The 13,270-nt window shown below is 51.8% G+C and overlaps 1 protein-coding gene across 1 annotated transcript in view; it reads right to left on the bottom strand.

The window, feature by feature from the left end:
* Nucleotides 1-1,087: 1,087 nt before the first annotated feature.
* Nucleotides 1,088-13,270, bottom strand: part of XKR5 (XK related 5) — a 23,165-nt gene continuing 10,982 nt past the window's right edge. Inside the window, exons 3-7 of the mRNA XM_019520922.1 lie at nucleotides 9,266-9,447; nucleotides 6,779-6,988; nucleotides 5,952-6,121; nucleotides 4,047-4,155; nucleotides 1,088-2,651 (exon numbers count right to left, since the gene is read on the bottom strand). Coding sequence (XP_019376467.1) covers nucleotides 1,426-2,651; nucleotides 4,047-4,155; nucleotides 5,952-6,121; nucleotides 6,779-6,988; nucleotides 9,266-9,447 — 1,897 coding nt within the window. The 3' untranslated portion in view covers nucleotides 1,088-1,425. The remainder of the gene's footprint in view (nucleotides 2,652-4,046; nucleotides 4,156-5,951; nucleotides 6,122-6,778; nucleotides 6,989-9,265; nucleotides 9,448-13,270) is intronic.

Raw genomic sequence — 13,270 nt, 5'->3', positions numbered from 1 at the left:
CCTTCCACGCTCTTGTAAGGGATACACAAAAGGCAACCTGCTTTAGTCACTTAATAAGGTTAATGTCTAAATAAGTTAATAAATAGGCAACACTAGGCTTTATAGGAAAAAAAAAGGCTGCGCTTCTCCGGGTGGCAGGCAGCAGAGCTAGGACACAGCAAATGAGTGTCAATACTACTGCTGAACACAGTCTGTCCTGGACGCTGAAGCCAGGCAGTCTCCCTCTGGCATTAGCAGTCCCATTGGCAACAGCACGCCATCCCCACACCCTCCATCTGGAGGCAGCTCCCTCATTACAAACATCTGCTCTAACTTAAAGGCACTGGGCTTAACTCTTCTGCAGCATCTAGTGAATTTGGGGGGCCTCAGCGTTCTCAACCTGAGATGCCTTCAAGGGGCCTACATCTTTAGGAAGTGCAGAGCACCCACCTCGAGGAGACCACTTTGCTGGGCACCAAGGTTCAACTTGACACCAAAACCTATTAATCATTCTCAAAAAATACAGGTCTTGCTGTGCAAGAGTCATCTGTGGGACAATGCTCCAGGGTGAGAACTAGCAGCCCGTGGTCTAGCTCGGTTACCGCAGGATTTCCTGCCACTGCAGTTTATCACCACAAGGTCCCTTCCAACCCTAAAAAGCTATGAAAAACCAGCTCTCTTACAGCCTTGTGAATCAACTGAGCTAAAGGCACTTGAGGAAAAGGCAGTGAAGGCCAGCTTCTCCATCTGTAAAATGGGGCTACTGAGGCACAAAAGTGGCAAGGTGACTAGCCCAACTTGATCTGGTAGGCTGGTGGTGGGTGGAGCAGGGACAAGAACCCAGCTGTCCTGCCTCCTGCTCCATCCACTGGTTCATACTGTCTCTCTACAGCCCACCTGGTTCTTTCTGATGACTGTCCCTGAAAGGAGATGACCAAGAGCAACAGCCAACAACTATCTACTTGGAGCCAGCTCCAACAGACCACTGAAAGTAGGGAGGACAATTCATCCTCTCGTGCCTTTATGTTGTGCCATGGAAGGGCCTGCATCCCATTGCTGGGTCACCTCCTTCATTGCCTCCTGCAGAGGATTCCCTTGCATAACACATCAGTCCTCGACTGGCAGGCCATCTCCATGAGGCAAGAGTTGTGGAGCGTGGCTGATAAGAGGCTCTGCCGCAGTCTAATTTTGCTGTGATGCCCAATGCCTGTCTGTCGAAGAGAGAAACGCATACCAAGGTTGGAGCCTGAGTGTCAGGAGATAGCCCAGCAGCAAAGTTATCTGGCATGGCAGAAAGGAAGGAGGGGAAATCTAATGACAGGTCCACTGCAGGAAGGGCCAGAGCCCCGAGACAAAAACCGTGCAAGCCTGAGGGTGGTATAAGGGTAGGTTATTAATATTCAGCTGGACACCAAAGAGACAGCACCAGGTAGGCATTGCACAGCCTCACTCCAGCGCTGCAGCGAGCTTCATCCCCTCCACCGTCTCCCTCCACCTGCAGTCCTCCCCTGCGGGGTGAGACTTGGGGGTGGATGTGAAGCATGGCTCCTCAGCTGGCCTCAGCTTCCTTTTCGCCATCGCCACCCATATCCCAACAGACAGGGTGTCCCAGTGGGGACACGGTGCCCCCAGGGCTCCTTCATGCTCTGAAGTTTCCTCGGGGGGATGGGAGGCACTGCAGGGACTGGCAAAGCATGGGGAGGAAGGGCTCTGCAGATGGCTATGTGAGCCCGTGGCTAGTATGGGGCTGATGTTAGCCACGAGGACTGGGAAGTCCTCTCCTTCACCTGCCAGGTTAGCCAGTACAGCCTTGCCACCCGCTTCCAGCTCTGTGAGGCCCTTGGCAGAGTCGCTGCATGCATGTCTTCCTGTGCTAGCGGGCGCAATGCTGCCTGTGTCAGCACTGAAGTACACGGTGGAGCCCTCGTGTGCCTGGGCTGCTCCTGCTGGGAGGTGGCTGGGGGACAACAAGTCTGGGTCCCCTCTAGCACTGCTCTCTCCAAGGCGTGGATTGGAGTTGTCTCTCTCTTGGCTGCTCTGAACATCATGTTTCCCCCTGGATGCCATGAGGCCGGATGCTGCTGCCTCTTGCACTGTTCTTACGGAGGTCAAACTACCAGACTTTCTGCTGGCCAAAGTCACATAAGAAGTCTCCTCTTTCCTGCTCAGGCCTTCCCCAGCTCCATTCTCAGCTACTGGCTGCTTTTCTTTCCCCGCTCGGTGTTTAGGAGTAACAGGCCATCTCCCAGCCTTGGCGTCGGGGTACTGACTCACCACCCCACCTACAGGATAAACCTCCCCAATGCCCCCGTCCCCGAAAGCAGCATTGATCTTGGACACGTCTCCGGTCTTCAAAGCCAGCTTCACCAGCAGCCAGTGGTGGTGGTTGGCCCAGTTGTTCTTCAGGGCAGTCTGGCCACTGGGCTCTCCCAGCGAGGAGTCACCCTGCATGCTGGGTACAGACCAGGCAGGTACCACTGTTGAGGAGTCCACATCTTCCAGGCCTGGAAATGCAAAGCGCCCTCCCGCTTGGCTTCTGGATGGCAAAGAGGATCCTTCTGGCCCATTCCCTCGAGCAGCCGTGATGCCGCAGGATGTCTTCAGGGCTCTCTGCCAGATCTCTGTCGACTTGGGGTGGAGTAGGCCATAGTAAATGACCAGTGCCGCACAGCCTGAAAAAGAGCAGAGGTGCAGGATGACAGGCTTACTGACGTCTCTGCATAGCACACAGCATGAGAGAGGGAGAAACGTGGACAACGCATGGCATCCAAGCAGAAGTGCCAGTGCTGATGAACACAACTGCGCGAAGTCCTGGGACTGTGTTTGCTTTGCAAATTTAGTTAATCAAAGGGACCTGATGTGGTTGCCTTCTTTACATGCCAGTGTTCAGATACAATACGGTTGCAGAGAACCTGTGGACAAAATCCATCTTGGGGCTTCAACCCAACTGGTCAGTCAGCAGTAGTATCAGACTGATTGCAACACCTTGCTCAGGGACCAGACAACCCCATGCCAGACACTAGACATGGGACAAAATGATGGCCTCACCCCAGAAAAACTTGAAGATTGAGTACAAGACAAGACCTGGATGCAGAGACCTGGCAGAGATCAAGAAAACAATGAGACCATATTGATCAGTAGGACAGACACGGGTTTCAGGACATGAGCAACTATGTGTAGCATCCCCCTGCCATGGAAATGGTGTGCCAACCTGAAGGGCAGGAAAAATGACAGCTAGCAACTCTGCAAAGGGCAGCATGGAGAGGAAAGGGCAACCCCATGGGTACAAGGACAATCATGAGGTGTGACTTCTCTGCCCCACTTTGTCTGCAGCAACTGGGCCCTCCTGGGGTGGGTATAAAGGGAGTGAGGCATTGGTAGTGTTAGCTGCTCATCTCTTTGCAGTCGGAGCCAGGAGACAGAATTGCAGTCACGCTGCTTAGCTCTGCCCTGTCCTGCCTCTATCCGAGACTGGAGTCCTAAAGTTTGCCCACAGTGGGTCTTCCAGGGGTGAAGAAAGCTGCTTCCCCATTCTTCCTCCACCCTCACATGGAGGGACAGGAACAAGGAGGCTTTTGCCCCAAAGGAAGGAACTCATCTTTTAGAGCCCTCCTCAATTCTTTGGCAGGTGCCAAACCAGAAGACATCCTATGAGGAACTGTGCCCATGTTAGAGCACTGCCAACTTCAGAAGTCAGGGGTCAGGCCCCCAAAGTCATGAGACTGACTTAAAATAGAGGACAAGATTTTAAAACAAGCATCTTTGTCTCTTGCTTTGAGCTGTTAGGTCATACTTGGGTTTCCCTTTTCCAAGCTCTCTGTGCAGACACAAGGGCTCAGAAAATAAGTTAACAGGAAGAAAGCAGACACTGAGTTCAGGTAATCAGATGAACCCAGGATCTAGAGCTTTAAGGAAACAAACCAAACTAGACACCCACTCCTGGGAGAGGATGCCGATGGTCAGCAATAGTGTTTCTACTCCTGGGGTTTTTCAACCACGCTCGCCACCACATACCCAACCACACAGAGAGGCAGTGATTCAGAGCGTGAGAAAACAAAAGATCTTACCGATAACGAATCCCGACAGGACAACCCCAGCCTGGCACAGGCTACTCCACAGTGCGCCCTGCAGGTCTGTAGCCACCAACAAGAGGAGGATGTTTTCAACCAGCATGATCTGTCGGGGAGAGTAAAGAGAGCCATCACGACAGAACTGCACCCCATTTGCGGGTTGCAGACACCCTTCCAACATGGCACAGGTTACACAGCACACGCAAAGGTCTGGATTTGTCTGTTTAGTTTGAACTCCTTCCACCCGCTTTCGTCTTCTCCCCACACGAGTTTTGAATAGAACCAAAACGTGGCTCATAAAAACACGTGACAGCTTGTGTGGCATCCCTGGTCCACCAGTGCATGGGCATAAGTGCAGAGCTGGGACCAGCAGCAGAGACGACGGTGCCAGCCATGACACGCACTTCTCAAAAAGGAAATAGCTGTTACTGGTTTTGGAATGAGCTCCCAGGAGCTGCCGGTCAGCCCCTCGCATCAGCAGTAAATTCACTTCCTCTCTGTGGTTCCTAAAAACGAAGATTTCTGCAAGAGCATCGTGATGATCTGAGGAGTCCGCCAGTACCATTTGCTATTTTTGTTTGTTGACAATAAATTATTAGGTGATTTTCTTTATAGATGCCTCTGTCCATGTGCATTCACTTACTCTGAAGCTTCCAGTGATGCAAACCATCTGCCAAACTAGAAGAGTAGGGCTGGAAGGGACTGCAGCAGGTCAGCTCAAGGCAGGATCATCCTTAGGGAAACCAACCAAGTCAATTCTTTGTCGAAACTGCCCTTAAACATTTCCAAGGATTTGGAAATGTCCAGTCTCCATTCCACCATCTCTTTGGTAGCCTGTCCCTATGTTTAACCACCTCCCTAGAGAAAGTTCTTTCTAATATTCAACCTAAATTTCCCTTGCTTTGGGTTAAATCCATTGCTTCTTGTCCTGTCCCCTGCAGCCACAAAGAATAACCTTTTACCAATGGCTTGACTATCACTCTTCAGGAATGTGAAGACTTATCGAACCCTCCCTCAGTCTTCTGTTCTCCAGACTGAATAATCCCATTCTTCCAACCTTTCCTTGTCAGTCATGTTTTCCAGACTTTTAATCTTTCTTGCTTCTCTCTGCTACACTCTTCCCAATTCCATCCTTCTTGAAGTGCAGTGCCCAAAACTAGACAAAGCTGTGCTGATGACTACTGACAATAGAGGGTCATTATAACTTAATGGTCCTCTCCCAGGGTAAGGCACCTTGTGACACTTGGCTTGGGCTGGGAGAAGATACTTTCTCCTTTTGTCCGGACAGAGATAAGAAGTGCAGGTTTCTAGCTATGCGACAGAGAGAGGGTTTAAGGAAGTTCTGAGAAGATGGAGGCCTGATCTGTCCTATAAAATTTCACCAGCAAACTTGCAGTTCTGCCAGGGAAACGGAGTGCATCTCCATGCAAAGCACCTCGACAGCCGTAGAGCCCTCCTTTCTGCCAGCATAATTACTCTGCTGCTTCTGCTCCTTGGCTGGATGCTGTGGCAGGTGTTATCTGCTCCGGCAGCAGGGAAGATGAAGCTGCCATCATAAAATGTAGCTTCACAGGCTAAAAATAAGGACAATCAAATCTCACACCTCAGGGCAAAAGCTGATTGTTGCAAAGCGCAGCAAAAAACATCTGCCCCAGGAAACCTCACTATTAGGAGTCAGAGATGAGAGAACATTTATTCTGAAGCACTATGGAAAGGTCACAGATTGAAGCCCTTTGAACAGGTCTGCTGGACCTTTCCTATATAGTTTATTAAACCCTGACTATATAGGCATGTTACAGGGCACCCAGAAGTTGTCACAGGTCTTAACAGTTTTATTAGTCCTTTATGGTTTCTGTTTCTCCTTTGCTAGTAACACGAGAGCCGGGGAGTCAGAGCACTTACCGCATAAAACACAGCCACCCTGTACCTGGAGGGGCCGTCCCGGAAGTTAATGTAGCAGAAGATATACGTGGCTCCTACCAGGCAGTTAAACAGTCTCCAGCGACTGGGACTTGTGATGATGTCTGTCTGCTGAGCCACCACCCAGAAAGACATCACTAGCCAGTGAGCACCTGGGAGAGGAGAGCAAAGGACAGAAGTCAAATTAGCACCGGGTAGGGAACCAGCTAGTAGATGCTCCTGTACCAAGTAACCCGAGTCAGTGCCCAAATGAACAGACTCTCTTCCTTGTGCCATTTTCTATAAGCCAGCATAAGGAAAACCAGGCCCAGGCTACACTGCAGAAGTAAGGGCGGGTCAACCAACACCTTTCAAAAGCTGTGCATTTACCAGAAAGAAGAGATGAACCTCAAGTTCACTGACCCGCCTCCAGAAAACTACTGGGCTATGGAAGGCTTGATTTTCCTCTGCCATATTGGGGCACTGGGCACAGCTTAAGCTGCAAGGTTGAACTGGGGTGCACTGAAGCTTCTGCTGTTACTTAGAAAACTCAGTGGCTGGAGGGTCTTGCTCTTCTGTTAAGGGTCAGATTGATCCCAAACTGGGGGGCAAGAAGGAATTTTCCCCCTTAAGTTAGTCAGGGTTTTTGCCTTCCTGTGTGGTACAGGACACGATCCTCCTTTTAGAAACCTCTGAGTATCTTTTCACCAATTCCTTTCAGTCCTAGGTTGATGCAACCCTGCGTAGGTGAGTGACAGGAGAATTCAGCTGTCCTGGCAGACACAGGAGAATATTACCTGCACAAGTCCCGACAGGAAATCTCATCTTACCTGCAACGGCAAAAACCCAGATAGGACAAACTCTTGCAAACAGAGCCAGAGCCATGACCCGGGTCCCCAGCATCCCCATCCTCCACAAAAGCTGGCACAGGAGGGCAGCCGCTGGCATGTAGAGATGTCCGGGTTTCATCAGGCATGCAAAGCGACTATAAGAGACCAGTGCCCAGGACAGGGAGAGCAGGGACAGTCCAGCACTGATGCCTACAAAGGAAAGCAAGGGAGGCACTGAGAAAAGAGCCCCATGATGGGTCCAGTACTTCTGATATGCAGCCCCTAGTGCCCATGGCTTGCCCTCCAGCTGAGCTATTCCACCAAACACTCCTCTGCTGAACTGTTGCTGTTTGCCACTATAAACTCTGCCCCATTTTCTCTCCTTCCAGCTTTCTCCATCCTATTAGGTGACCATACACCTTGCATTCTTTGCAACAGACTTTACGTAAGAACTGGTACTTACTGGGGCCAGACCATAGGTCCGTCTTGCCCAGTCTCCTACGTCACATGCTGGCAGAAAGCGAAGCTGTAAGGGAGAGTGAACAGGGTACGACCAGGGTCTTTTCCCCTGTTGCTCTCCTACTTGCAGCCTCCAGCATTTAAGGTCTAGGAAGTTCTGATTCAGAAGCTGTAGCGAACAGGTAGAGCAGGGGTCAGCAATTCCCAGCATGCGTACCAGAGCATGGCACACAAGGCAATTTTGCTCTGCACGTCACAGCCAGCCCAGGCTTTGGGCAGCTGCTGCCAGCCACAGAGCCCAGGTTGATCGCGGCAGGCAGTGGGGAGGCTACAAGCTCTGCTGCAAGCAGCCGGGGCTCTGTGACCAGCAGCAGCTGCCCAGAGCCTAGGCTGGACGTGGCAGGCAGCTGGGAGGCCGCAAACAGCTGCACCAGCATCCAAAACCCTGGATGGACTCTGTGCCAGTGGTAGCTGCACATGCGCCTCAGATCGTATGGCCAGGAAGGGGCCAGGGCAGTGCAACCCCAGTCCCTTGTCAGCCATGAGCTCCGAGGTGCATGTGCAGCCACCGCAGTCACCAGTGCCAGGGCTCCAGACCCCAATGCAGCTTTCTGCAGCCTCCTGGCTGCCTGCTGCTGCTGCCCAGAGCCTGGGTTGGCTGTGGCAGGCAGCTGGGAAGCTGCAAACAGCTGCACTGGGCTCCAGAGCCCTGGCTGGGCTCCATGGCAGTGGCAGCTGTATGCATGCCATGGGGCACACAGTGGGGAAGGGGCCGCTGCAGGACAACCCCGGTCCCTTCCCTACCGTCCACTCAGAGGCATGTGTGCACCCGCTACCAGCAACGAGGATTGGGCCCCTCATGGCTCCCCCACCATCTGCCTCTGGCACACCAAGCTGAGGTGTGGGTCGAGATCGGGGTGCTTTGGCCTCTGATGTAGCACATGCATTTATCGACATGCTCCGAAGCCTCAGCTGACCCAGAAGAGCCTTCTAGTAAGATCCCTTATGCACTGGAGATGATAAAGAGACCCTCTCAATTAACAGATAGGATAGGATGATACAGAGACCCTTGGTGTGTGCAGTGGGGAGCTTGGTACTTGTGGTAGATGCCAGATGGACAGCCCGGGGCAGCCAAGTTGTCTGCCCCCACACTCCAGCTCTGCTCCCAGCCTGGAAGGACTCTGGGCTGCCAAGATTAGGACCTGGGACTCTTGGGACTTTTAGAAGGAAAGGGCCGAGCCACTGAGCTACAGCATCTCCTCCTGTGGAGGGCCAGAGAAAGTGGCTCTGGAAGGACTTGCACTGTGACCTCAGACATGTCACAACCCTTCTGTGCCTTGGTTTCCCTGTCAGAAAAATACAGCCATCACCTCATTTGGGAAGCTCTTTAAGGTCAACAGATACTGCATCCTGAGCATCACAGCCATCAAGTCCTCATGCTTGTTCAATCCCTTGGAAAATCAAGCAGCCTCAGCTACAATGCACTCTCCAGTAGGCTCATTTTGGCTTGCGTGGCTTTTAGGTGGACTGTCATCACACACCTAAGTTTTTAGGTGGTCGGCCAAAGAAATGAAACGCTCCTGATCCCCTCCCTGTACTTTGGATGGCAGCTCCCAAACTGTGGAAGGCAGCACCGTATTTGCTGCAGGAAGGGCCGACTTGCCCATCAGGGACTATAACGAATGGCCAGAGTTCTAGAAATTGGACGCCATGGTCAGTCCCTAAGCCACGAAGGCCCCCAGCACACCCAGGGATTCCCTCAGCAAGCAGCAAGCCAGCTCCAGGAGGCTGGAGGCTCGGTGCACTGACACCACTGGGGCCCCAGATTCCTTCCCAGGTACCATGCTACCCACTCAGACAAGAGCTGGGCCTTACTGAGGAGAGGAGGCACTGAGTGATAGCCAAGCAGTCTTTGGGGGGGTGTCTGCTGGCAGGACTATGTCCATTGTGAGGGCTGCAATAGGAAAATGGAAGAACCACAGGATGCCTTTGTGGGGGACGGGCCATGCAGCTTTTGCACAGACCGACCTGGGACGAGGCCTGCAGGTTCCACAGCAGCACAGACATACGTCTGCAGCACCAGGTGCGGCAGGCTCTGCACCAAAGCCTCCAGGATCCGCAGCACTGCTGTGTCCCCCTGCTGCAAGAGGTGATCTCCGGCTGCAGAGCTCCTCCCTGCCTTGCCAGCTGTCCGCAGGACGTCCCAGTACCTGGATGAGGACAGAAGCGCAGTCAAGGTCTGACAACACCCAATTCGGATTGCACTTTACATCAGCTTCGCAGGGGAAGACTCCTGGCTTTGGATCACACCCTTGGAGAAGCACGGCCCTTGGGAACTTGGACAGTTGCTGATGCTTCTGTGAATGGAGCCCAGTGGTGTGGGGGGCATGAATCAATACCATCCTGAGCTGGTGGCACCTTCCAGCCAGAGTAAAGGAGCAGGCATGGTGCAAGGCAGTGGACAGGGAGAGCCCTGATCTTTACCGCTCCTCTGTAAAAAGCACGTTGGTGGTGCTGCACAAGGAGTTCTCAGAAGAAGTTTTGGATGAGGGTTTTGAATACAACCGCCCTCGAATTACACAGTTCTACCATCCTCGGCCCTTCCTCTTCTTCCAGAGGGGCTCTTCCCCACCTGCTTTATCAGGTTAAACGCATGTGTCAGCGCTAACAGACCAGTCAAATGTGGACACGTGGGGATGCAAACTGTTTCCTGCATTTTGATCTGCTCCAGCAAGCATTTGCTTAAAAGGTAGCTGTTGTCCTAAACTCTGCAGTCAATCTCAAGAACCTTGTTGAACCTCAAGAAATCTCCTGAGGTTCAACAAGGACAAGTGCAAAGTCCTGCACTTAGGACAAAACAATCCCACGCACCAGTACAGGCTGGGGGGTGACTGGCTGGGCAGTAGCTCTGCAGAAAAGGACCTGGGGGTGACAGTGGACAATAAACTGGGTATGAGTCAACAGTGTGCCCTTGTTGTCAAGAAGGCTAATGGCATACTGGGAGCGCATTGGTGTGTTGCCAGCAGATAGTAATAACAGATAGTAGATAGTAATAGCAGATAGTAATAGAAGTAATAACTTCCTTTCATAGTTTCATAGTACTGTGTTCAGTTTTGGGCCCCCCACTACAGAAAGGATGTGGACAAATTGAAGAGGCCAGTGAAAGGTAATGAAAATGGTGATGGGGCTGGGGGACATGATGAGTGAGGAGAGGCTGAGGGAACTGGGCTTATTTAGTCTGCAGAAGAGAAGACCAAGGCGGGATTTGATAGCAGCCTTCAACTACCTGAAGGATGGTTGAAAAAAGGATGGAGTTGGACTGTTCTCGGTGGGCGCAGATAACAGAACAAGCAGCGATGGTCTCAAGTTGCAGCAAGGGAGGTTTAGGTTGGATATTACGGGAAAAAATTTCACTAGGAGGGTGCTAAAGCACTGAAACGGGTTACCTCTTCTTGCTGTTTGTCCTTCGAATTCGAAGATGACCATGACATGACTGGTTGGTTTGGTTTCCGTGAACCGGTGAAAGGCCAATCAGGCCAATTTGTGCTTTGAACTGTCTACGGCACACTGAGCAAGAGATGCCACCTTGGGTTGCTTGATCAACAGCGGACGTGCTGCTGTTGCGAGATTTGCGCTGTTGGCACTTCTGCTTTGCTTCAGCGGTTCTTCTCCGCTCATAGACGGTAGCTCCAGTATAGACGAGGCTTCGCCAAGTAGAATGATCGCGTGCGAGATCTTCCCAGGACTTTGGGTCAATGTTGAAATGTTTCTAGGATGACTTGAGGGAGTCCTTGAAGTGTTTCCTCTGAGTTCCCTGAGAGCACTTTCCCTCCTTCAGTTCACCGGAAAAGATCTTTGGCAGTCGCTCATCTGACATCCTGGTGACAGGGCATGCCCATCTCATCTGTGATTTCATCAGCAGAGTGCAGATGCTTGAAATGCCTGCCTGAGTAAGAACCTCAGTGTCTGGGACCTTGTCTTGCCATCTTATCCTCATCAGTTTCCCCAGACTGCCTAGATGTGAGCTCCTGAGACCCCTTCCAGCCCTCATTTTGTATGATGTCCCTTCTCAAATCAACACGGGCACCACCATGATCCTGCCGGTCCTTCAGGCCCAGAACCTGGGAGAGGGACAGGCAGGCGGGGTCCAGGATCGTGGGGTGGTGACAGTGCAGGGCCAGGCCCTGGGGCAGATCTGCTCCCTGCATGCCTCAGTCCATGGAACCGGTGCCTGTTGCAAGGGTGTGTGGGGAGCAGATTGGGGCCCCTACAGAAGCTCGTGGAAACTTCTTAAGTGGCCCTCCAGCCCAAATACTTGCCCACCCCTGCTCTACCTGGACTCCTCTCTCGATCCTCATATCTGGGTGTGCCCAGGACTTGCAAACTCTGTCTCTACAGCTTCTTAGATGGGGCTTTCCCTGTCCAAGCACGCGGCTGGCTTGCATCTCATCTCACTTCTTAATAACTGCAGCACCTTTTCCACTGGCTGGGACCAATGCATCCTTGATGCAACCTTGCCCTGCATGTGCTCATTTAGAAAGCAGCGGCAAAGAACATTTTCCTAGCTCCCCCTCTACGTGCAACCACTAGCCCAACAGAAGGTGTTTGCCTTCCCTTTCACAGCCCATAGCCCCTCTTCTTGTTATCCCTCATTCAGCACTGGGGGATCAGCTCCCACCTTAGATCAGCCTTCGTCATGCATTGATTGGATTTCAATTCAAACGCCTTCATGCTTTCCCCCAAGCTGTCTCACACTTGCTTAGACAGAGCGACTCTCTTCCCCAAAGCTGCCTATTTTCCTTCAAACCCCTTCTTAAAATTCTCCTTTAGCCTGACAAAATCTTGAGAAGGATTAGACTGCTCCTGGTCTATGGCAACTGCCTCGCTGGACATCTTTTTGCCTCCTTGTCCTCCTCCATCTGTCTGTACCCAGCTGTGACCTCTGGTCTTAAACTTTACATGGGCCCAGCTGGAGGCTCTTGTGATTGGAAAGTGTTAACTGCTAGAACTCCCCAGAAGACTCACAAGCAGCTGAATTTGCTCAACTTGGCAGGGCCTGACAGCCTTGCAAAAGCCATGGTAAAAATCCACTTGATGTAATCAAAGGGACTGGTACCACACCCTGAGAAGGAATGAAAGAGACTTGCTTGGAGGAGGCAATAAACAAGGGGGATGATTACCTGGGAGGATCACGAATTGCCCAGTGGGACCAGTAAGCAGACCCACAGGCTTTGAGCTCAGTGCAGAAGAAGATAAGATTGAAATGTGCTTATCTGGAATGGAGGCACATGTGTGATGAGTATCTGACTCATTAATCCCAAGGATGCCCTTGTGACTGGACCATGCTATGAATGAGAAGAAAGACTGTATGAAGTACTAGGTTTGGGTAAGGAGGGTCCCAATGATAGTATCCCTGTGTTATCCCCTGCCTGCCAGCAGTCTGGCCATTCCCACCTCAGATCAGGATCTCTCACAGCAATTACAGCCTGTTCTGGCAACAAACTCACAACTTTGTGTGCTCGAATTGAGGGACATGAGGTTGTGTTGGCTGTAACACTCCAACTGCAAACTCTCTGGGGCAGGGACCATAATTTATTTGGCATTTGTACAGCATGCCATGCTATGGTGTCCCTAGGTACTGTGGTAATACAAATTAACAATAATGATAATTGCAAGTGAGGCTTTGGTCATTGAAGGCCAATTTTCAGGACCATTAAATCCACTTAGTTTCAAAGTTTCATAGTTAGTCGGGTCGGAAAGGACCTGAGCAGATCATCAAGTCTGACCCCCTGCCACAGCAGGAAAGAGTACGGGGGTCAAACGACCCCAGCAAGGTGTTCATCCAGCCCCCTCTTAAAGACACCCAGGGTAGGAGCCAGCACCACTTCTCTTGGACGTTGGTTCCAGATCCTAGCCGCCCTGACTGTGAAGTTGCGCCTCCTGATGTCTAGTCTGAATCTCCCCTCTGCCAGCTTGTGACTGTTATTCCTGGTCACTCCTGGTAGCGCTCGGGGGAACAGGGACTCCCCCAAT

The sequence above is a fragment of the Gavialis gangeticus genome, unplaced genomic scaffold, assembly GCF_001723915.1.
Source record: "Gavialis gangeticus isolate Ggan-Ray unplaced genomic scaffold, GavGan_comp1, whole genome shotgun sequence".
In the NCBI taxonomy this organism is placed as follows: Eukaryota; Metazoa; Chordata; order Crocodylia; family Gavialidae; genus Gavialis; species Gavialis gangeticus.
This window is presented reverse-complemented; position numbering and strand designations above follow the sequence as displayed.